Raw genomic sequence first — 23,553 nt, forward strand, 5'->3', positions numbered from 1 at the left:
ATCATAACATTTGATTGAGAAGTTGCATAATCAATTGAGAATAATTATCTAAGTAGGCAGAATTAAAATTAATTTGAGTATCTCCAAGTGACGGCAAACAACCCCACCTTGGTTCTGTCCAGCTACGTGGCATTCGCATATTTTTAAACTCTGGCTAAAATTAGCTGAGGCACCATACATATATAAACACATACATACATGCACACGCAAAAAAAGAAGTCTGTTATGAGAAAAGTATATGTTTAATATATATATTAGAGAGATTTAGGTTAGGGGACACAAGCTGCAGGCAACCGTTGGGGGACAGAACAGCATTGTGGGCCCTTCGCATTCTTTTGGGCTTGATTTAGGTTCTTTTGTACACCCAGTGGTTTGCGTCCCCCAACACTTGGGTGCAGCTTGCATCCCCATAACTAAAATTCTCTATTATGTGCTCCATTACAGTGAGCATGTTACTTTTCTCAATTATAGAAGCTTCCTCTGCTAACTCTCATGGCTTCCTTGCACGACACCTACGTTTGTGTGCGAGCATGTCATCCCTGCTGACATACGTGGCCCTGCACAAGTTGCACATGAATGCCTTGACGCGTACGTGTAGCCGTTGCATGTGCCTCATCATGTTCGATTTCCTACCATCGAATATGCACTTGCAAAATGGGCACCTTTCGCTGGTGCGGCCAAGGTGAGATACGAGATGAACCAGCGTTGCTTTCCAGTCTGCACAGGTCTGTGAACACAGGACACACTGGAATGGTTCAGGCCACGGGCACGTCAGTACATGGGAGGTTAAGGCCTCCAGCTCCTCGAACTTCAGTGAGCAAAGCGTGCAGGCATAGGCAATGACTATGGGAGAGCTTTCCGTCTGCTTGCTCAAAGCCGCGTCAGCATCATTCCCGAGTATATAGTCATCTTTTGTGATATCGTCAACTACTGCATCTTGCTGTACTCCATTGTTGGTTTTCCTTGAATTACTAGGCACCAGAGGCACTGCTGAAAGAGAACAAGAAGATTATGTGTTAGGCTATGAAGGTGCTTTCAATATTTGTGAATGATAAAGAGCAACACTTCTACAGATGAAGCATGCATTCTTTCAAAACTCGACCTTTTTTTGGCAGCAGAGTTACTTATTAGTAACGCAAACTCAAGAAAGTTCCTCTTAATTTTTGGGTCCGAGCTGCCACATAAGTACACTATTATTCCATTACAGAGTTTGAAGATATTTTCGTGTGTTCGAGGCACTTTTATATTCACTAATGCCAAGCAGATGATGTCCAAATCTTGCAATATCACAAGGCTCCACTCATGGTAAGACTCGTGTTTGCGGCATTGCAGATATGCAATTTTGAAATCCAGTCTAAGTTAACATTTCTTTTTAGTGCCCCCATAAATACATTGTTGATGATGATTATTCACTCACAATGCTTTGAGGGTGTACCCTTGCTTCTATTTTGTTGTACCGCAGGCATAAAGAAACACACAGAAAGGCACATTAGACAAACACACACCATTACGTGTTTGCAGTACTGTGTTTTTGTCTAAAGTGCCTTTCTTTGTACCCGTTCTTCTGCCTGCACTACAACAAAGTAGAATATGCCATACCAATGAGTCCATGTAGCTATTCGTACCTTTGCTTGGCAATGGCAGTTCCAGCAGTGGAGAGGCACAGCAGCTTTCTTCCAGATCATCAGACTGCGTCCACCTGGAGACCTTCAGAGTGAATAACTCAGTCTGCGTTGATTTGGAGATGGCTTCCTCACACCATGTGGACTTGAAAACAATGTCTGCTTTCTGGTCACACTGCGTAGCAGCATCCCCTTGCATGACTGTGGTGGATCTTGCAGGCACTGACTGGTGCCTACTGCAATCCGCAAGATTTTGCTTTATAACCTAGACAGAGAGAGAGGAGAGAGACATCATACGATAAAGCATAAAGCAACATTGTTACGGAGCATTTGAACAGGACCGTGCACACAAGAGTAAGACAAAGAGGAAGTGGTAGACTGTCTCCTAGAGCTGTGACCTTTGTACCAGCCTGCGTGATTACCACTAACTTTTGCCCATATAAATAGTTGTATATATATTTGTACATCGGGCTTCCTCTTCGTAGCATTTGGTGGAGGTGCGGGGTAACGACTCAGAATTGAGCTTCGCAGTGGCCGTTACTTCGGTTCTTCACCGATGTCGCAGGAGACTGTGCCTAGTTCTGCAACTCCTGCGTCGACTGTCGTACTCATGCATCCTCGTGATCCAGGAAACTTCTGCGGCACCGATAACACCGACTTCGATGACTGGCTTGAGATGTATGAGCGGGTGAGCAGCCACAACAAATAGGATTCCACAGTGATGCCGACAAACATAAATTTTTGCTTAATGGTAACTGCACAAGTGTGCTTTCAAAACCATGAGATGACGAGGGACAAGCAGTATATCTCGTTCATCATCATCATCAGCCTGGTTACGCCCACTGCAGGGCAAAGGCCTCTCCCTTATTTCTCCAACAACCCCGATCATGTACTAATTGTGGCCATGCCATCCCTGCTAACTTCTTAATCTCATCCGCCCACCTAACTTTCTGGCGCCCCCTGCTACGCTTCCCTTCCCTTGGAATCCAGTCCGTAACCCTTAATGACCATCGGTTATCTTCCCTCCTCATTACATGTCCTGCCCAAGCCCACTTCTTTTTCTTGATTTCAACTAATATGTCATTAACTCGCGTTTGTTCCCTCACCCAATCTGCTCTTTTCTTATCCCTTAACGTTACACCTATCATTCTTCTTTCCATAGCTCGTTGCGTCGTCCTCAATTTGAGTAGAACCCTTTTCGTAAGCCTCCAGGTTTCTGCCCCGTAGGTGAGTACTGGTAAGACACAGCTATTGTACACTTTTCTCTTGAGGGAGAATGGCAACCTGCTGTTCATGATCTGAGAATGCCTGCCAAACGCACCCCAGCCCATTCTTATTCTTCTGATTATTTCTGTCTCATGATCCGGATCCGCAGTCACTACCTGCCCTAAGTAGATGTATTCCCTTACGACTTCCAATGCCTCGCTGCCTATTGTAAACTGCTGTTCTCTTCCGAGACTGTTAAACATTACTTTAGTTTTCTGCAGATTAATTTTTAGACCCGCTCTTCTGCTTTCCCTCTCCAGGTCAGTGAGCATGCATTGCAGTTGGTCCCCTGAGTTACTAAGCAAGGCAATATCATCAGCGAATCGCAAGTTACTAAGGTATTCTCCATTAACTTTTATCCCCATTTCTTCCCAATCCAGGTCTCTGAATACCTCCTGTAAACACGCTGTGAATAGCATTGGAGAGATCGTATCTCCCTGCCTGACGCCTTTCTTTATTGGGATTTTGTTGCTTTCTTTATAGAGGACTATGGTGGCTGTGGAGCCGCTATAGATATTTTTCAGTATTTTTACATATGGCTCGTCTACACCCTGATTCTGTAATGCCTCCATGACTGCTGAGGTTTCGACAGAATCAAATGCTTTCTCGTAATCAATGAAAGCTATATATAAGGGTTGGTTATATTCCGCACATTTCTCTATCACCTGATTGATAGTGTGAATATGATCTATTGTTGAGTAGCCTTTACGGAATGCTGCCTGGTCCTTTGCTTGACAGAAGTCTAAGGTGTTCCTGATTCTATTTGCGATTACCTTAGTAAATAGTTTGTAGGCAACGGACAGTAAGCTGATTGGTCTATAATTTTTCAAGTCTTTGGCGTCCGCTTTCTTATGGATTAGGATTATGTTAGCATTTTTCCAAGATTCGGGTACGGTCGAAGTCATGAGGCATTGCGTATACAGGGTGGCCAGTTTCTCTAGAACAATCTGCCCACCATCCTTCAACAAATCTGCTGTTACGTGATCCTCCCCAGCTGCCTTCCCCCTTTGCATATCTCCCAAGGCTTTCTTTACTTCTTCCGGCGTTACCTCTGGGATTTCGAATTCCTCTAGACTATTTTCTCTTCCATTATCGTCATGGGTGGCACAGGTACTGTACAAATCTCTATAGAACTCCTCAGCCACTTGTACTATCTCATCCATATTAGTAATGATCTTGCCGGCTTTGTCTCTTAACGCATACATCTGATTCTTGCCAATTCCTAGTTTCTTCTTCACTGTTTTTAGGCTTCCTCCGTTCCTGAGAGCATGTTCAATTCTATCCATATTATACTTCCTTATGTCAGCTGTCTTACGCTTGTTGATTAACTTCGAAAGTTCTGCCAGTTCTATTCTAGCTGTAGGGTTAGAGGCTTTCATACATTGGCGGTTCTTGATCAGATCTTTCGTCTCCTGCGATAGTTTACTGGTATCCTGCCTAACGGAGTTACCACCGACTTCCATTGCACACTCCTTAATGATGTCCACAAGATTGCCGTTCATTGCTTCAACACTAAGGTCCTCTTCCTGAGTTAAAGCCGAATACCTGTTCTGTAGCTTGATCTGGAATTGTTCTATTTTCCCTCTTACCGCTAACTCATTGATCGGCTTCTTATGTACCAGTTTCTTCCGTTCCCTTCTCAGGTCTAGGCTAATTCGAGTTCTTACCATCCTGTGGTCACTGCATCGCACCTTCCCGAGCACGTCCACATCTTGTATGATGCCAGGGTTAGCGCAGAGTATGAAGTCTATTTCATTTCTAGTCTCGCCGTTCGGGCTCCTCCACGTCCACTTTCGGCTATCCCGCTTGCGGAAGAAGGTTCATCATAGCTGATGTTAGGTCTATAAAGAATGTCGTCGCGAAGCACGAACATTCTGGTGGAGTGATCTGATTGTCCTGAAGTCGGGCATTCAATGATTGACTGCAGAGAGTTGTTCTTGTGCCGCTCAGTTAACAATGTCGCAAAAGTCAGAAATGCCCACAAGGCAAGTGTTGGCATCCTGTTCGTCGTCGTTGGGAGGATTGATGTGATGATGACACAAGCAGTCGGCATCCAGATGTAAGCGGCTGGACTCGTACATCATAACGAAAGAATACTCCTGTAATCCGAGTGCCCAGCAACCAAGGCGATCAGTCGGGTCTTTCAGTGACGATAGGCAGCACAGGACATGGTGGTTTGTGATAATAGAAAATGGGCAGCCAAACAAGTAAGGGCAAAATTTAGCCACTGCCCACGCCAGCGCGAGGTACTCGTGCTCGGTCATAGAAAAATTGCACTCTGAAGGGGAGAAAAGGCAACTGGCGTAGGCAATGACACGCTCGACCATTTTGCTTTTTGGCGAGGACAGCAGCTATGCCACGGCCACTGGCGTCTGTGTGAACTTGACTTGGTGCAAAGAGATCAAAGTGGCCTAATATCGGAGGCGTTGACAAACGGATGAGGGTGTCAAAGGCGACGGCTTGTTTGCGGCCCCAAAAGAATGCCGTGTCCTTCTTGAGGTCAGTCAGTGGCTGGGCGACATCCACAAAATCTTTAAGAAACCAACGAAAATAAGAGTATGAGCCCTCAAAGCTGCCTACATCTTTTGCTGAGCAAAGTACAGGAAAGTTCTGGACTGCGTTAACCTTATCAGGATTAGGATGTATATCAACAGTACTGACAAGGTGGCCAAGAACTTTGGCTTTGCGATGTCCGAAATGGCACTTATAGGAGTTAAGTTGAGGCGAGACTCTCTAAAGACTTCAAAAACAGTGGCCAAGCGACTGAAGGTGGGTTTAAAACGTAGGGGAAAATACGATGACATCGTCCAGATAACATAAGCAGGTGGACCACTTATAGTCCCGAAGGAAAGAGTCCATCATTCTTTTGAAAGTTGCTGGGGCATCACAAAGTCCGAAAGGCATAACCTTAAAATGGTAAAGGCCATCCAATGTAACAAAAGCTGTCTTCTGACGGTCGAGTTCATCAACCAAAATCTGCCAATATCGCGATCGGAGGTCGATTGAAGAAGTGTTTCAATCTGCGAAGGCAGTTGAGGCCACTAATAATCCGCGGGAGAGGGTACACATCCTTTTTCGGGACCTCGTTTAGTTGACGGTAGTCAACACAAAATCGCCAGCTGCTATCATTCTTTTGGCCCAGACAACCACGACGCCCAAGGACTTGAAGAGGGCTCAGTTACACTTTTGATTAGCATCTTGTCTACTTCAGCTTGGATAGCACATAGTTACTGTCAAGAACAAACGGAAAGCACATCAAAGGCATATACATGGAGGCTTGAGGCAGCAACCGTACGAAGTCTAGAGGACATAAACAAGGCTCAGCTGATTTTGGAGCACAGCAGTGAATGGTTAGTTCAAGTTGGAGGAGGCTAGCAATATTAATCTCTAAGGGCTAACTACACCAGCTGACCTGAGAACAGATACCCCCCACCTTTCTAATTTTATACAGTGAAGATTTTTTGTGCTGGAGCAGTCTGATCTTTCCACCAGCAGTTATAAATCAATTCAATGTTCGGTAGGCGGTCCTTTTTTTCACTACTGAAGGATGCAGTCAACAAGAACCTTTAGTATGCTTTCACTGAATGCTGGCTGTACTTGACAACTGCTTTGGTTCAGTGCAGTGCCCTTTTGTCTTTCTTCTCGAAGATCTTCAATTGCAATATCCAAGAACTCAAAAAAAAAATTCTGGCAGCTTCTCTAGAACAACAAGAAATCGGCAATGTGTAGCAAGAATAAGGTGAATTGGATACGAGAGGCCGATGCTGGATTCAGAGGAGGGCCTTCACTGGTCGGTGACCTATCATCATCATCATCAGCCTGGTTACGCCCACTGCAAAGGCCTCTACCATACTTCTCCAACTACACTGGTCATGTGCTAATTGTGGCTATGTTGTCCCTGCAAACTACTTCATCTCATCCGTCCACCTAACTTTCTGCTGGCCCCTGCTACGCTTCCCTTCTCGTGGAATCTTGTCCGTAACCCTTAATGACGATCGGTTATCTTCCCTTTTTATTACATGTCCTGCCCATGCCCATTTCTTTTTCTTGATTTCAACTAAGATGTCATTAATCCGCATTTGTTCCCTCACCCAATCTGCTTCTTTCTTATCCCTTAACCTTACGCCCATCATTTTTCTTTCCATAGCTCATTGCGTCGTCCTCAGTTTAAGTAGCACTCTTTTCATAATACTCCGTTTCAGCCCCGTAGGCGAGTACTTGTAAGACGCAGCTGTTGTACACTTTTCTCTTGAGGGATAATGGCAACCTTCTGTTCATTATCTGAGAATGCCTACCAAATGCACCTCAGCCCATTCTTATTCTTCTGATTATTTTAGTGTCATGATCCGGATCCGTGGTCACTACCTGCCCTAAGTAGATGTATTCACTTACCACTTCCAGTGCCTCGCTCCCCGTCATAAACTGCTGTTCTCTTCCGAGACTGCTAAACATTACTTTAGTTTTCTGCCGATTAATTTTTAGACCCACCCTTCTGCTTTGCCTCACCAGGTCAGTAAGCATACTCATGGTGACCTATTCTCGGGGAGAACTTTCTGTGGCTATGAAGGGAAAGCTACGGAGGCAAAGCGTGCATAAGTGAGAGAGCATCTGAAAAGAGTCGTCCGTTTTCATCCACGTTACAGAAAACAAACATCTCATTAGCAACAGTTAACTATAGTCGGATACAACTTTAGAAAAAAGGGGGCGTTTACTCCTCCGAGGCAGATGCACACGAGCATCCACCAATGGGCGCGCACTCTGGACCGACGTCATGCGCCGGACGGCCAGTGACTTCACCGCTTCGGTCATCTGGGCGGGGCCTCCCCTTTTTTCTAAAGTTGTATCCGACTATAAGACAAAACACTCTACTGAATGTAAAAGCTTACTTATTTTGCAGCTTTTCCCTTCAGCGTTTGGGCAAACGTGGAAGCTGCGTCGATTCACAGTCTGTTCCGAGCAAACAAAAGCACTGTAAAATGCTGGCGGACTACTCAGCGTGGTAACACCTGTGCAAAAGCTCCGTCCCGTTGCTTTCCCATTATAGCCACAGAAAGTTGTCTGCGAGTACAATCCTTTTCCACAACCAGGGATCAACATTGTAGATTGCACTGAATCTCTGTAGATATTTTCCAAGATATTTATGTAGGTGGTCTGTGCTCCGTGATTACGTAATGCCTCTACGACTGCTGGTATCTCTACTGAATCAAATGCCCTTTCTTAATCTATCAGAGTCATATAAAAAGGCTGATTATACCCTGCCTATTTCTCAATAAAAGCCTATTCAATGTCTCCTTATACCACTTCATATTATATTTTGTTTTGATGAGCTCCCAATGCTAACGAATTAATCTACATTCTGCTCTTTGGGTTACTTCCAGCCTTGGCCATGTTTCAACCCAACTTTGCATTTCTGAATGCAAGCCCCAATGGCATTGCACTGTTATACCTCCGTAGCGCTCTTTTAATGGCTGCATTTGCTAAACGTGAATTTCAGCCTTCCACCTTCCAGTACACGATGCGGAGCGAAAGGCGCCCTCACCGCGTTTCACACGCGCACCCCTCCCCCCACCTCACTGGGGAGGGGGAGTATGGATTGTTCATTTCGGCTGTCGCTGAGCTGCTGATTGGCTGGGTTGGGGTACCAGTGGGATGGGAGACAGGCGCCCTTAACCAGTCTGCTTCTCACCGGCACAGGTCCAGCCAATCGGCGGAAACCGAAATGGACACTAAACCCCCCTCCCCCCCCCCCTCGTTAATATATGACCAAGAATACTTGCCACACTGATATCTGGCTACTATCGGAGAATCAGAATCCATGTGTTGGGACTGTCGCTGTGTTGACAATGCTACAGGATCGTGCGTGCTGCGTAGGAAGGCGGCTGGACTGTGAATTAGGTTGGGAATGCCAGACGACTATCACGGAAGTCCCACGATTACACCGATAAGGCAACACGGAGGTCCTTCTTCGGCCGGTTCCTGGCTTAGAAATTCACAAAACTCCATGCAAGATCCCCACTCCTCTACACCACACCATAACCACGGAGTACACTCGGCCACCATAACTGTTGCTTTAACGCTTGGCTTGGCTCTGTCATGCTAGCCGGATAGATAGGTGGATGGATGTTATGAGCGTCTCCTTTGAAACGGGGTAGTCGGTTGCGCCAGCAAGCTGTTTGATGTCCTACCTAAAAAACAATAAAAAAAATAAACACTATGAACTCCCACATCCAAATTTTCTAATCCCGTATGACTAACTGTGCTTTTGTACGTCTCCGTTTTTTGTCGTTTCTCTACTTTTCGTCCACCAATCCTCTAATCGCCTCTTCGGACGCCCCATTTGGTGATCGCTGTGGGCAACGTTCAGACTGGTGTTGTATATTTCGCGGGTCGCTTTTTTAGTCGCGACGATAGCTTATACGTTTTCTACAAGCACTGCTCCTGAAGGATACATGTAACCGACAAACGGAGGCCTCAGGAGAGCACCTGAGGTTATATCAAAGCAGGCGGCGCAGGATTTCCAGGGCACCCAAGCGGTTGCGGGCGGATCACAGCTGGAAGCAGGGCGGCCCGTGGGTTGGGGCCGCAGAGGCCGAAGTGTGCCAGGTGGTGTTTGCATAATAAATTGGCTGTTCGCGATAGTAGACAGCCGATGTTATACTCGCCTGGCACGCGGAGATATACGCCTAATATGCCCGATATGCCTAATGCGTGTACTGGAAGGCCTTGAGAGCTTTATCGGACGTGCCTGTGGCAATTCGAGCCCTTAAGGGCAGTTAAAGAGATTCATTCATTTTTTTTTTTCTGACGTTTTCGCGGCCCCTCGGGAGTCCAAAAAATGATACGTTGGCTGTATAGCTGACCAAGAGGATGCTTCAAATAGTCTGTGGGGCGAAAGCGTGGCGGAAGGAGGATGAGAACAGAAAGGAGCGACGCACATTGAGGAATGAATGGGAAAGAAAGCATGCCGCTGCCTTTTCGAAGGAGCTTGAGCGAAAAAAAAATGGCTGTGGCTTAGCTAAGGTTAAGCCCAGGATGCGAAGCGTACTAGCCTTTATTTTAGTTGTTGAACCACTGTTTAGCCTGGTGAACTGCTGTTGCTTGGCTATATTTGGTTCGGCTAGACGAAGAAACAATTCATGCGTTACTCTGCTTCGCCTTCAAGAGTGGAACGCCAGGTTCCCGTCGACCCGCCAAGGGGTGACAATGGGCTACGGCGCAGCGACTACGCGCCCTGCATTGGACGCGGTGAGCGTCTAGCAACGCAGCGTTCGGCGCGGCAACGAAATGTGCGCCTGAGCAAGCGACGCACGCCTGAGCCTCAGAAACAGCTCGTTTCTAAGGCAACACCGCATTCACTAGAGGCGCTTTTGTACCGCTTTGAAGCATTGTACTCGTGGCTCAGTGGTAGCGTCTCCGTCTCACAATCCGGAGACCCTGGTTCGATTCCCACCCAGCCCACCTTGCGAGAGTTGAGTCAAACCACCTAGAAGATCAGTCTCTGTAGCACGCCGCAACCTTCGCTTCTCATTCCAACGAGCAGCTCTGTCTCCAGGAGGCATCTCACCTCGTGAGTTTCTAGCAGAGGCAAGCGACGGCGCGAGTTGGAGCCCCGTTTCTCCTCTGCCGTGACATCACGGTGTCACGTGGTATTGAAGGCGACACCGCCGCGCCTGAGGAGCTCGGTTGAGCTCTGGTAATAATAATATATGGGGTTTTATGTGCCAAAACCACTTGCTGATTATGAGGCGCGCCGTAGTGGGGGACTCCGGAAATTTTGACCACCTGGGGTTCTTTAACGTGCACCTAAATCTAAGTACACGGGTGTTTTCGCATTTCGCCCCCATCGAAATGCGGCCGCCGTGGCCGGGATTCGATCCCGCGACCTCGTGCTTGGCAGCCTAACACCATAGCCACTGAGCAACCACGGCGGGTCTCTGGTAATATGCTTCGCATAATAATGTGTTGGCTCACGCCCGGATGCAGGTGTCCCTCATCCAAGCCGAAATATACTCTCTAAAGCAGTGAAACCAAACACTGATATGTTGTGTACGAGCTGGACAGTTGAGATTGACTTTCCAGCTGGTGAGAGAGAATCTTAGTTGTGAAAAAGTTCAGGCCTTATACCGATGAGCTTGCTATTGGTTAGAAATATGTCATCTTCGAAAATATTTACTTATGTATGCATTGATAAGAACGGCCTGCTGAGGTGCCAACATGTAAAGTTTTGCCAACCAGGTGCGACAGCGGCGTCGATATTTTCTGGAAAGCCACCGTCATCCTCTAGCCAAATGGCGCCACTAAGTCTACTGTGTGCGGAGGACAATATGCCGCATCCGTGACTCTTCGTCGCTGGATATTGCCAAGATGAGTTCGACGAACCAGGCTTTGTTACTGAACACGCCACCACCGACCTGGTCTGCCGTGAGCTGGGCAGTTCTCGAGGGAACGTATTTGGCGGCACCGTTCCACGCACCTTTCCAAACGTAAGCCCCGAGTTCTGCGAAGACCGTCTGGCCTCGGTGGGGACCGTGAAACCTGTGGGAAAGTGTGTGTGTGTAAGCCCTCCCGCTAAAAGGCGGCTCGGCTATGATGCCTAGTCGAACGTTTTCGTTCACCTAGGGATCTAGAGAGGACAGAGTGTTTATATATAAACAGCTGTTGTGCGGCTGCTTAGTACTTTCTCTCGCAGTCATGCTAGACTGATGAACTGCAACGTCCTTATGTAGGTACTGTAAATAAACCCATATTCCTTGTTCTCGATGAGAAGCATGTCCTTCCCTTCAACAGCGTGCTCAGCGTCGATAAGTTCGACGATGGCATGGGCCAGCTACCATGTAATTCATGCCCCACTCCAATCTTGACAACTGGTTACGAGCGGTGGGATTGACCTCCCAATCCTTACAGCATCCCCTTTTCATTCGTATTTGAAAACGTTCAACTCGATTTGAAATAGATTTTACATTTATTCGAATATAATTTACTGCGCATTTTACTAACATCTTCCTTCTGTGTTCTTTTTTGAATAATATAGTATTACTTCTTACTGTTCAAACTGGATTAAGTCATTTTTTGTTTCAACATGCTTACTAAAGTGACAGCATCAGGCAACATGGTGTCGGCCTGTATTGACATAAAACAAAGTTCTGCCTCATTCAGGGAATTTTGCAAAGCAGCTCAGGGAAAACGTGGAAAACTCGGGAGAATTTGGAAATGTCAACTTGGTAGACATCTTATGGTCAGAGCGACACTCCCACACGTTATCACTACAATCAGCTGATCCACTGACTGTGAACTGTGGCTCATAGGAGCAACATGAAATCGAGTGGAAAGTATCGCTACAAAGTCGCTGCCTTTGAGTGATTTCATAGAGGGGCTATGGATTGGAAACCTCTCTAGCTCATTGCAACATTGCGAGATAAGTTGCAAGCTGTGAAGTGTTTTTGTCCGAGTCAACCCACTTTTTTGTCATACGTACATGTGGTGCCGGCCTCTTCGTCCTGCTCTGCTTGGATTATTGGCAACTCCAACTAAATGCTCGCCCGCTAGTGGCCTCGCCGAAAAACAGTCCATCCAGGTTCAAGCTTGAAGCGAAAGTGGGCTTCCTATTGCAGAATTCGCTGAATGCCTCATAGTTCTCAAATCATTGTGATGCTGCCGCGCACAAGTCCGAAAAAGAAAAAAAAAACAAATATTTGTGTCGGAAGACTTGTTTACCATTACTAGTGTAATCACGGTGGAGACAGAAATGTATGATTGATTTCAGGTTTTCTTGAAAGGAGCAGATGACACGCATTGGAAAGTGACTAGGATCAGAAACTTTGCATCGAGAAAAGGTGACGACTGCTACTATACCAGTTTGTTCGAAACACTTCACTCGGGATTTCTTCCCGGCGAGCAGAACATTGCTTTCAAAATCTTGCTGGCATTTCAAATCGTGGCGTGTGCTTCGTTTAGGCAATTGCCTTAATATATTATAGCGATGTATGTTTAAGCTTCCTTTGGTTTTGTTTGTTTATAGCTTTCTGCCCCAGCATTAGTGTTACTAATGCTTTAGGCAGCAGAAATATTCTCGCTAATGTAACTGTTTTCAGAAGGTCCGAAGTAGATCAAGCGACACATTGTGCCGTGAGGCGACATATCGTTTTCATAGCATGCTTTAACTTATTGGTGCAAAAAGATACCGTTTTCTCATTCAACGCGTTGTCAGTTTATTTGCTCGCAAGAAATTTAGAAGCAACAGCAAACAGCGCTTGTTCCATCTTTTGAGCGTTCGACCTACGCACAGTGCCGCTAGTTCACTTACTGAAACTGTGCACACACCTAAGTTCCATTACAACTGGTTCAGTTCAGTTCCAAGTCACGCACTTACACTAATACAAGTGACTTTGCCTGAAAGAAAGCCTTCACCAAAATTTGGAAAGCTGGTGGAAGAAACTCAACTTTGTTCGATTGGTTGCTATTGACTTTTCGCGTTTCACTAGCGCTCGAGAATTTTTACGGGCGGCGGTTGTCTGCTGTGTTCACAAGCCCGAGCGCTACCTTGAATACTGCGTACTGTAAGCATGAACAAGCACCAGTCATGGGACGCAGACGTCACGTGCTTTCCTGACTCACGACAGAACTCTAATTTGTTTTTATATCCCAAGACGTCGCACTGACCAGGTAAAATTAGTTTTTTAGCCTCAGTGCAGAATATCCGTACTTAGCTTCTGAAATCAAGACGGACATTACCACCTATATATTGTGAGATGCTATATGTGATATACAACACGAGTCACACTGTGGAGTTGCCTATGAAGGTTAAAATAGTCGAGTTTTGTACGTGTACCAGTGGAGCAACGTGAACAAGAGCTTGCACCTTTCGGAGACCCGTTGCGCACAAACATCTCCCTTTTTAAGTCCTATGGCTTGCTTGAAAGGGCGTTTGTCCTAAAAAAAAAGTACAATGCGGCTCACTGGGCAGGCAGGATGTTGGCACACACAGCGCGACTATTTCTGTGATTTCTTCACTGCAATCCTCGAGACTGATCAAAATAAGGTAATTGGCAGCAAGGACCCTTTCGGCTTTGACGAAACACCTCAGTTCGATGCCACGAACAAGAAACGTGAGCACAGCACCAAGCAAAAGCTGCTGTGAACCTGAATGTCGTAGTCAACTTGTTTATTGTGACAGTGTTGCCAGCACAAGTAACGGATTCTGTAGTTGTCAATGCCCAGCACGCACGCCTCTACACACACACGCACACACACACACAGGGTGTCCCCGCTAACTTTCGCCAGAGTTTAAAGATATGCAAATGCCACAGCTGGACAGAACCAAGGTAATTATGTTTGCCGCAGCTAAAATTAGCTGAGGCACCATATATATATACACATACATACATACAGAGATACATACACACACAAAAAAGGAAGTCTGTTATAATAAAAGTATATGTTTAATATATATATTAGAGAGCTTTAGGTTAGGGGAAACAAGCCGCATGTAACCATTTGGGGACACAACACCACTGTGGGCTCTTCGCATTCTTTTGTGCTTGATTTAGGTTCTTTTGTACAGCCAGTGGCTTGCGTCCCCCAACACTTAGGTGCAGCTTGCATCCCCTTCACTAAAATTCTCTATTATGTGCTACATTACAGTGAGCATGTTACTTTTCTCAATTATAGAAGCTTTCTCTGCTCACTCCCATGGCTTCCTTGAACGGCACCTACGACGGCTGTGTGCGAGAATGTCATGCTTGTTGACGAACGTCGCCCTGCAGAAGTTGCACATGAATGCCTTGACACGCACATGTAGCCGTTGCATGTGCCTCATAATGGTCGAGCTCCTACCATCAAATATGTACTCGCAGAATGGGCACTTCGCCAAGGCGCTGTCAAGGTGAGATGTGAGATGACCCAGTGTTGCTGTCCAATCTGCACAGGTCTGTGAACACAGCACACACTGGAATGGTTCAGGCCACGGGCACGTCAGTACGTGGGATGTTAAGGCCTCCAGCTCCTCGAACTTAAGTGAGCAAAATGTGCAGGCATAGGCAATCACTGCTGACCCTGCATTGACTATGGGAGAGCTTTCTGTATGTGTCCTCAAAGCTGTGTCAGCATCCAGCCCAAGTATATAGTCCTCTTTTGTGATATTGTCAACTTCTGCATCTTGCTGCACTCCATTGTTGGTTCTCCTTGAATTACTAGGCAACAGAAGCACTGCTGAAAGAAAACCAAAAGATTAGTCTGTTAGGCTGTGAAGGTGCTTTAAATATTTGTGAATGGTAAAGAGAAACACTTTTCAGGTGAAGCATGCATTCTTTCAAAACTCGACCTGAATTTTTTTGGCAGCAGAGTTACTTATTAGTAAAGCAAACTCAAGCAAGTTCCTCTTAATTTTTGGGTCCGAGTTGCCACATAAGTACACGATTATTCCATCACAGAGTTTGAAGATATTTGCGTGTGTTAGAGCCACATTTATATTCACTAATGCCAAGTAGATGCTGTCCAAATCTTGCAATATCACAAGGCTCCACTCATGGTAAGACTCGTGTTTGCGGCATTGCAGATATGCAATTTTGAAATCCAGTCTAAGTTAACATTTCTTTTTAGTGCCCCCATAAATACATCGTTGATGATGATTATTCACTTACAATGCTTTGAGGGTGTACCCTTGCTTCTATTTTGTTGTACCGCAGGCATAAAGAAACACACAGAAAGGCACATTAGACAAACACACACCATTACGTGTTTGCAGTACTGTGTTTTTGCCTAAGGTGCCTTTCTTTGTACCCGTTCTTCTGCCTGCACTACAACAAAGTAGAATATGCCATACCAATGAGTCCATGTAGCTATTCGTACCTTTGCTTGGCAATGGCAGTTCCAGCAGTGCAGAGGCACAGCAGCTTTCTTCCAGATCATCAGACTGCGTCCACCTGGAGACCTTCAGAGTGAATAACTCAGTCTGCGTTGATTTGGAGATGGCTTCCTCACACCATGTGGACTTGAAAACAATGTCTGCTTTCTGGTCACACTGTGTAGCAGCATCCCCTTGCATGACTGCTGTGGAGCTTGCAGGCACTGACCGGTGCCTACTGCAATCCGCAAGATCTAACTTTACAACCTAGACAGAGAGAGAGAGAGAACATATGATAAAGCATAAAGCAACATATTGTTATGGTGCATTTGGACAGGATTGGCGTACAAGAGGGACACAAAGAGGAAGTGGTAGACTGTCTCCTAGAGCTGTGACCTTTGTACCAGCCTGCGTGATTACCACTAACTTTTGCCCATATAAATAGTTGTATATATATTTGTACATCGGGCTTCCTCTTCGTAGCATTTGGTGGAGGTTCGGGGTAACAACTCGGAATGGAACTTCGCAGTGGCCGTCGCTTTGGTTCTTCACAGATATCGCAGGAGACGGTGCCTAGTTCTGCAATGCCTGTGTCGACTGTCGTACTCGTGCATCCGCGTGATCCAGGAAACTTCTGCGGCACCGATGGCACCACCGTCAGTGACCAGCTGGAGATGTACGAGCCGAGGTAAACACACTCCTTCTCAGACTCTAGAGGCTGAATGGCGATCCTGAACACTTGTTCCCTTGCCCGGCTATTCGTCATTATCTTTGTCTTCGTCATAATAATCTTCAACCCCACTTTTTCACTCTCTCTGTTAAGATGCTCAATCATTTGTTGCTACTCGTCTGCAGTATTGCTGAACAGCCAAATGTCATGGGCAAACCGAAGGTTGCCAAGATATTTGCCATCGATCCTTACTCCTGAGCCTTCACAGTTTAATAGCCTGAATACTTCTTCCAAGCATGCAGTGAATAGGATTGGAGAGATTGTGTCTCCTTGTCTGACCCCTTTCTTTATAGATATCTTCCTACCTTTCTAGTGCAGAATTAAGGTAGCTGTGCAATATCTGTAGATATTTTCCCATTTATTTATGTAGGTGGTCTGTACTCCTTGATTATACGTAATGCCTCTACGACTGTATGCTGGTATCTCTACTGAATCAAATGCCTTTTTGTAATCTATCAAAGCCATATAGAGAGGTTGATTTCTCAATAAAAGCCTATTCGATGTCTCCTTATACCACTTCACGTTATATTTTGTTTTGATGAGCTCCCAATGCTAACGAATTAATCTACATTCTGCTCTTAGGTTTACTTCCAGCCTTGGCCATGTTTCAACCCAACTTTGCATTTCCGATTGTAAGCCCCAATTCCATAACATTTTTATGCCTCCGTAGCGCTCTTTTAATAGCCGCACTTCCTCGCTAAACGTGAATTTCAGCCTTCCACCCTCCCCTACACGATGCGGAGCGAAAGGCGCTCTCACGCGTCACACCCCTCTCCCCCTCTGGGGAGGGAGAGTATGGATTGTTCATTCATTTCTCCGATTGGCTGGGTTGGGGTACCAGTGAGATGGGAGACGGGCGCCTTAAACCAGTCTCCTTCTCACCGGCGCAGATCCAGCCAATCGGCGGAGGCCGAAATGGACACTAATACCCCCCCCCCCCCTCCTTAATGAATGACCAATACTTGCCAAACTGATATCTGGCTACTATCGGAGATTCTGAATCCATGTGTTGCGAGCGACTGTCGCTGTGTTGACAATGCTACAGGATCGTGCGTGCTGCGTAGGAAGGCGGCTGGACTGTGAATTAGGTTGGGAATGCTAGACGACCAACACGGAAGTCCCACGATCACACCGATAAGGCAACACAGAGGTCCTTCTTCGGCCGGTTCCTGGCTTACAAATTCACAAACTCCGCGCAAGCTCCCTACTCGCCAACACTCAGCCACCATAGCTGTTGCTTTGACGCTTGGCTTGGCTTGGTCATGCTAGCCGAAGAAATTCACGAGCGACATCACGACCATCGCTACTAGATACTTATCACGACAGCGCACGGAAAGCATGACACGATTGGGCCATATGATTGGGCATGGCCACTTTGACAGCGATGTAGCCGTGCTTTTTCTATTGCTATCATGATTGCTATTCATTTTTGTGCAACGTTGGCGGTAAGAGCGACGCTCCGATCTCGTTATCACTGAAATCAGGCGATCGACCGAGCGGGACCGGTGGCTGATATGAGCGACCTAAAATCAAGTGGGAGGTATCGCTTCAAAATCGCGGCCTTCCAGCGACTACAGCGGGCGGCTACGGATAGAAGAACCGGGAGAGCTCGAGAACTCTTCCTCGTAGCGATATCGAGAGCCCAAGCTGCGAAGCATTCTTGTCCGAGTCAACCCATTTCTTGTACGTGCATCTGGTGCCTGGCCTCTTTCGCGATAGCAGCCAGTAAAAAGAAGCAAACCACGGTTCGGATAGTCGTCCTACATGGCTTCTGTCACGAAAGAAAGTACGTATATATAAATGCATATCTAACCATGACATTGATGTGCTTTTTGAGCGCACGCATGAATTGTCGTAGCTAATAAAAAAATTAAGCCCAGCTCTATTAATTCTGTGAGAACTGTTGGAACAGCGGAGCTGTTCTTTGAGTTTTCAGGGAGTGGAACACTGGCCGTAGCTTTTCTTTAAGTTTGCCTCCTATCTCATTCATTATCGGGGCGTTCCGTTTGTGTTGTTGGTCTTGCCTCGTCATTGAAGCTTGAGTTCCTTCCATGATATACCGTTCTCCTGACGCCGTTGTCGCCGCTTACACCGCATGGGCACGGCTTTGTGATTGCTGTGGTATACAGCGAGCAGCGCACATATGTCGGCTGCAGGCCAGTCACGTTCGTGAAGACCACAAGTCAACACAGGTGCCCCTAATCGTAGTTGGCTGCTTGCCCCACGCATTGCTAAAACACGTTAATCTAAACTCTGTGCGCGCATGCACTGTACTACGATCCAGTTCTCCCGTAAAATGTTGATGTCGAAATCCTCGATAACTACTACTACACTTTAGTTGGGTCAGGCTACTGTCGAACCAAAGCCTCTCGCACACCTTGCAGCTTTGCCCAAAATGCCATTCCAAGAATTCCATCTTCAACCGCCCGTCGGCGCCGCCGGTAGCAATCTCCCTCCGGTGGCGCCCTTCTGCGGCCTCACTCTCTCGAAGTCCAGGAACATTGTTCCGGCGCTGCCGATGTGTTTCTGTGTTCCGGGCGCGCACTTTGGGGTCGGCCTCTCGGCGCTGCCTTTGGACTTCTGCCTTTCTAGCCCGTAGCTCCGGGTGGGCTTGCATCCGTTGTCGCTGAGCTGCGACTTCTCTTGCGTACGCTTCGGGGTTAGCCTCTCGGCGAAGTCGTCTAGCTTCGGCTTCTCTTGCGCGGACTTCGGGGTTGGCTCTGCGACGGCGGGCCCGTTCCCGCGCAAGCTTTCGCTGGCGATCACGTCGGGCAGCTTCTTCCTCGGGAGTATAAACAGTCTTGGCCATTCTCGAAGAACGAACGCGGAGCAAGAACGGACTTCTTTTGTTTATGACCCACCGAGCTTCTCATTTATATTGACCTACTTTTGGCAAACGCGCATTGGCTGCTGCACTCGCCCCCTTCGCGCCGCGCAGCCGTCTGGCTCACTCTCGGCGCGGCGCACCTCACTCTTGCCCCTCTCGCTCCCAGGTCACGTGACCAGCGTGACGCCAAGCAGCACGACGGTACAGGGTCGACCAAGAACAGCTCCTCTGTTAAAACGGTGCGCTGTGTACAGTGTATGCGATCATTGCTTACTCCATCATCATTAGGAAGACGGTTTTTTGTTCTCTTTTTTTTCTATGCACAGCTATTCAGTTCATTCCAGATGTATTTTTTCATTCATATATCTGTTTCTTCATTTTAGCCGTGTTCGCTATATCAGGGAAGAAATACATGAATGCCTATGGAATATAGATGGGACTGGCACTTTTCTTTACTCCTGTGGCCTGCAAGGGTTGAAGCTTGGTCGATTTGGTAACGGCGCGTTTTGATGCTGTTCACAGCCCACACAGGCGGAGGAAAACTAATAGCCGTATTAAAAGAGTGTTATATACAATGCCACTGACATGTGGAAAAAGATGTGCTGGATAGACTGCCAAATGACAGTTTGTATGAGCACCACAGTGTTCACAATGCTGTGGACGGTCATCTGGGCATTCACTGCTGCAACTGTGATTGCACACCTCCTTTTAATGAATGCGAAGTGATGGCAAAGTATCGGACCCACCTAACTTTTGCAATTATTGAGGCTGAAATGATAAATAAGCTTGGTGATATGTGTTAGTGCGCCTTCCGTTGCATCCTCGGAACATGAATTTCAATATCTTGCTGAATTTTGAGGCAATTAGTTGTGAGCACATGCAATGGAACATGTCAGCTGATGTGTATCAGTTGCTCTCCTTTGCCTTGTTTTTTTTTCACTGGTGTATATATTAAATTCTTCATGAAAATAAAATTAATTGGAAGTCATCACTCATTTTTGCTCTGCCCATCCTTTAATCTTCCATAGTACATGTACATTGTGAACACTAACAAAATCACTACAGCCGTTAGTTCTCTGTATGCGGGTGCACTTTAACATTCCATTCTACTGCATTCCGGTTGCACCATATTTGTATTTCAAATTGTTTAGAACAATGTGGTGCTATATTGTACTAACAGTATTCAGTGAATGCAACACAATATGTGCATGCGGTAAAGTGCAGTTCCCTTGTTCTATTGCTATGTGTAGCAGATAACTGAAAGCAGTTGTCACAAGCTCCTTAATAGACTGGAACCGACTGGATGTCAATTCATGTTCGGCATAACATGGATGTATCTAATGATGTAAATAAACCTTTCTCTTTTTTTTTGTTACCTAGTGGACTCCATGCAAACTTTATATCCCCTTCAGCGACAATGTGTACGAATGTGCACATCAAATGTGGCACCACGTCATGCACCCGCCTTTTCTTCAAATGGAATGTCGTACTGCATGAGCACTGAGATATGCCTTTGATAATGAGGATGATAATGATCTGTGGCTGCACCCTTTTTATCGGGCGGATGCAATGTTTGCATCCTAGCTGAGGGAGAAAAAAACAAAACACACGCACTGACAGAGCACTTCACTGGTTTGCCGTCCTGATTTGTGTCACTCTCCACCATTGTAATAGTCAGTGCTTTGTGAAGGACATGACGGTTGTGCTGCATCCATTGTCTGTTGTGAATCCAAGTGCCTGTTGTATGCCGGTGTCCCCTTGTGGTGATGGTGAGCGCTGCCTGCAATGAAGGACGATATGTTCGATTGTTTCAGCATGTTGCCCACATGCCCTATATGCCACCACCTGGACGTTGGGGGTGGTGTTGAAACTCTGGTGGTATACAAGTGTGAACAGTGCTCCCGCATGGGCCTCAAAGAGCTGAGTCCTGCCGCCACCGTTGACATACTGGGGTTCCATGGTGATTATTCCCTTGTGGGCTCGGCACAGTGCGAGTGTTGTTCTCGCTTGCATGTTAGTTCTCCACTGGGAGGTTTCTGCCTCGTTTACTCACTCTCATCCTGTTTGGGCGCTGCTTTGTCTGGTGTTATGAGTGTGTGACTTGGGTACTCCATATTTGCGATAAAAAAACTGCATTAGAACACTCCACTGTGTCCTAGTGCCCTTGAAGTACAGGTATCAGAGCACCTTATGTGCCCAGCGAGTGTCGCCCATGCAGCAGAGCGGCCGCGCAAAGCTAATCTTACTTGCAACTTCTCGGGCCTCGAAAGAGGGCCATCCTATGTCCCCCTGCACCGCCTCCACTGCAACGTGGCCATGGCATTCTAGCGACAGTTGGCCAACCTCTCGCTGGGCACGCTGAAACCATGCTCGCATTGTCGCCGACAGACGGCACTGCATTGGCGGATGTCATGCTCAGCGTGTGCACTGCCTTCCATAATTCGCACACCATCATGAAGCAACTGCACCCCCACAAACACAGTCTGTGTAAGATGTTGCTGGCTCATTGGGAGGTCTGCCTCAAGTGTGCCTCATGTTCCGTGTAACACCACTGGTGCTCACCCTTGGTGCTGAGTCTAACACCCAGGTATAGGTAGGTCGTTGCTGTTGCGATGGTCTCACCGTCTGGTAGGTGGATGGTCTTAGTCCAGTTCCTGCTTCCGGAGAACCTCAGGACTGGCAACTACTTCGAGTTAAAGGCGAGGCCAAGGATCTTTAGGTGGTTGGCTGCTACTGCAACGAATTTCTGTAGTTGTTGTCCATCAGCTAACAGGTCCAGGTCATTCTGCAGCCGCCTGCAGGCAGCTGCAGAAACCAGTGTTTCAGGGATGGCTGCTTCATGTTGCCCGCCCCCGGAATGCATAGATTTTCATACAATAATTACTAGAGGGAACTTTGGCACCAGTGTTTACGGGAGCTGCAATGACAACGGTTGTACCAGCATGAAAATTATGGGAAGTACATGGACTTGCCTAAACTTCGTCCTTCTGGCTTCAAACGACTTTGTAAACTTGTAAATTTCAACAATGTACTGTGTATCAAATAATTAAGTAGACATCATTAAAATTGTCAGATGATAGCAATTGAACACGGGACCTCTACTACTGAGGCCTGATATTGAAACCGTTACGCCACTGACACATGCATCGACAAGTGGCATAGAATGCCCTTATGAATTTCTTGCAGGCAAGCCAGTGTGTTGAGACACCTGGCAAGTTTCAACTTCGCCACCTCAGCAGCTGAGCAGCTGCAATTAGTAGCAATTATGCGTGTTTGCTGAGTATTCTGCAGTTAGAAAAGTATAGATCACTTTTAAATATAGGACAATGAAGGCAAAGTGTAAATAAACAAAGCCACAAGAACGTCTGAATCCACAGGTATGGAGATCAGACAAATTCATGTACTTCCCATCGTTCCCATAGTGACTCAACGATCGCAATGTCAGAGTTCCCTCCAGTAATTGTTCTATGAAACTCTATGCCAGAACACATGAATGACCTCCCTGAAATGCAGCTGCTGGCAGGTGGTGACACAAGTTTATGCTTGCGCCATCGCGGAAGCAGCTCACATTTCCATAAGTGCAGGTAAATTTGCACTTTTTCGAAAAGCGAAAAAGAATTGAAAAAGGAAGGGCACAGAAGCTGCGACTTCAAGGTTACCGAAAAGGAAGACGTGGTCATTGTTCTCTGGTACGACAATGGTTGGGTCAACATGGTCTCTACAGTTGCAGGACTATGAAACATCACTATGGTGATGAGATGGAGCGAAGCAACCAAGGAATATGTCGACATTGATTGTCTGTCCGTAGGTAATCACTAAGTACAATCAATTTATGGGTGGCGTCGACAAGCTCAACTTTTCAATTACAAAAAAAGTTTTTGAGGAAATGGCTGGTAGAAGTAATCTCTCACTTCATTTGGTTCACAGTGTGCAACAGCTGGCTTGAAACAATTGTGACGCTAATGCAGAGGGACTCCCCAAAAAGGAAGTGAAAGATGTTATGGAATTTCAATCACATATTGCATGGAGCTCGATTGCAAGCAACAGGACTGCACCAAACAGATGGGAAAGACCAAGCGCCAGCTTTCCAAAGCCTGTCCGAAAATCACATGTTGGCACTACACAAGGCTTGACGGCAATAACCACTGGCCCAATAACATTAATGCCAACTTCCTGCAAAGGTGCCGTAACACGGGCTGTGTTTCGAAGTCTCGGGTTTGCTGTTGCAAATGCAGACTTTTCCTTTGCCTAAGTGGCACACAGGATT

At 46.6% G+C, this 23,553-nt stretch overlaps 2 protein-coding genes and 1 long non-coding RNA gene across 7 annotated transcripts in view; 1 reads left to right on the top strand and 2 right to left on the bottom strand.

Moving 5' to 3' along the window:
• Positions 1 to 223: 223 nt before the first annotated feature.
• LOC139050530 (uncharacterized) lies at positions 224 to 8,973 on the bottom strand. Its single transcript, XR_011508937.1, has 3 exons — positions 8,666 to 8,973; positions 1,626 to 1,887; positions 224 to 990 (listed from the first exon to the last, which is right to left on the bottom strand). It is a non-coding gene; the product is annotated as an uncharacterized lncRNA (long non-coding RNA).
• A 5,289-nt stretch (positions 8,974 to 14,262) lies between these two features.
• Positions 14,263 to 19,523, bottom strand: LOC139050518 (uncharacterized). 4 transcript variants are annotated; one of them, XR_011508918.1, is made up of 3 exons: positions 18,793 to 19,523; positions 15,735 to 15,996; positions 14,263 to 15,095 (listed from the first exon to the last, which is right to left on the bottom strand). XR_011508918.1 is itself a non-coding variant. In XM_070527003.1 (3 exons), the coding sequence occupies exons 1-3, from the start codon at positions 19,266 to 19,268 to the stop codon at positions 14,569 to 14,571; spliced, it is 1,218 nt and encodes a 405-aa protein (XP_070383104.1). In that variant the 5' UTR covers positions 19,269 to 19,523; the 3' UTR covers positions 14,263 to 14,568. The 4 variants fall into 4 exon arrangements, 2 of the variants coding, with proteins under 2 accessions (XP_070383104.1, XP_070383102.1); XR_011508917.1 differs by lacking the exon at positions 18,793 to 19,523 and adding an exon at positions 17,426 to 17,694; XM_070527003.1 differs by having other exon boundaries at positions 14,263 to 15,092; positions 18,837 to 19,523.
• The window catches only part of LOC139050520 (octapeptide-repeat protein T2-like), a 29,446-nt gene continuing 23,715 nt past the window's right edge, over positions 17,823 to 23,553 (top strand). The window contains exon 1 of one of the 2 annotated variants that reach the window (XM_070527005.1): positions 17,823 to 18,245. The gene's annotated coding sequence lies outside the window, so the exon portion shown is untranslated. The remainder of the gene's footprint in view (positions 18,246 to 23,553) is intronic. The other variant, XR_011508919.1, reaches the window with a different exon arrangement.

This window comes from Dermacentor albipictus, chromosome 10 (assembly GCF_038994185.2).
Source record: "Dermacentor albipictus isolate Rhodes 1998 colony chromosome 10, USDA_Dalb.pri_finalv2, whole genome shotgun sequence".
In the NCBI taxonomy this organism is placed as follows: Eukaryota; Metazoa; Arthropoda; class Arachnida; order Ixodida; family Ixodidae; genus Dermacentor; species Dermacentor albipictus.

What these genes read in the sequence shown, in the direction of transcription:
- LOC139050518 (XM_070527001.1), bottom strand. Translation starts at nt 19,268, where the DNA reads ATGGCCAAGACTGTTTATACTCCCGAGGAAGAAGCTGCCCGACGTGAT. An exon ending in ATTTTGGGCAAAGCTGCAAG is followed by an intron (nt 15,997 to 18,836) that starts GTGTGCGAGAGG and finishes CTCTCTGTCTAG; the next exon opens with GTTGTAAAGTTAGATCTTGC. An exon ending in ACTGCCATTGCCAAGCAAAG is followed by an intron (nt 15,096 to 15,734) that starts GTACGAATAGCT and finishes GTTTTCTTTCAG; the next exon opens with CAGTGCTTCTGTTGCCTAGT.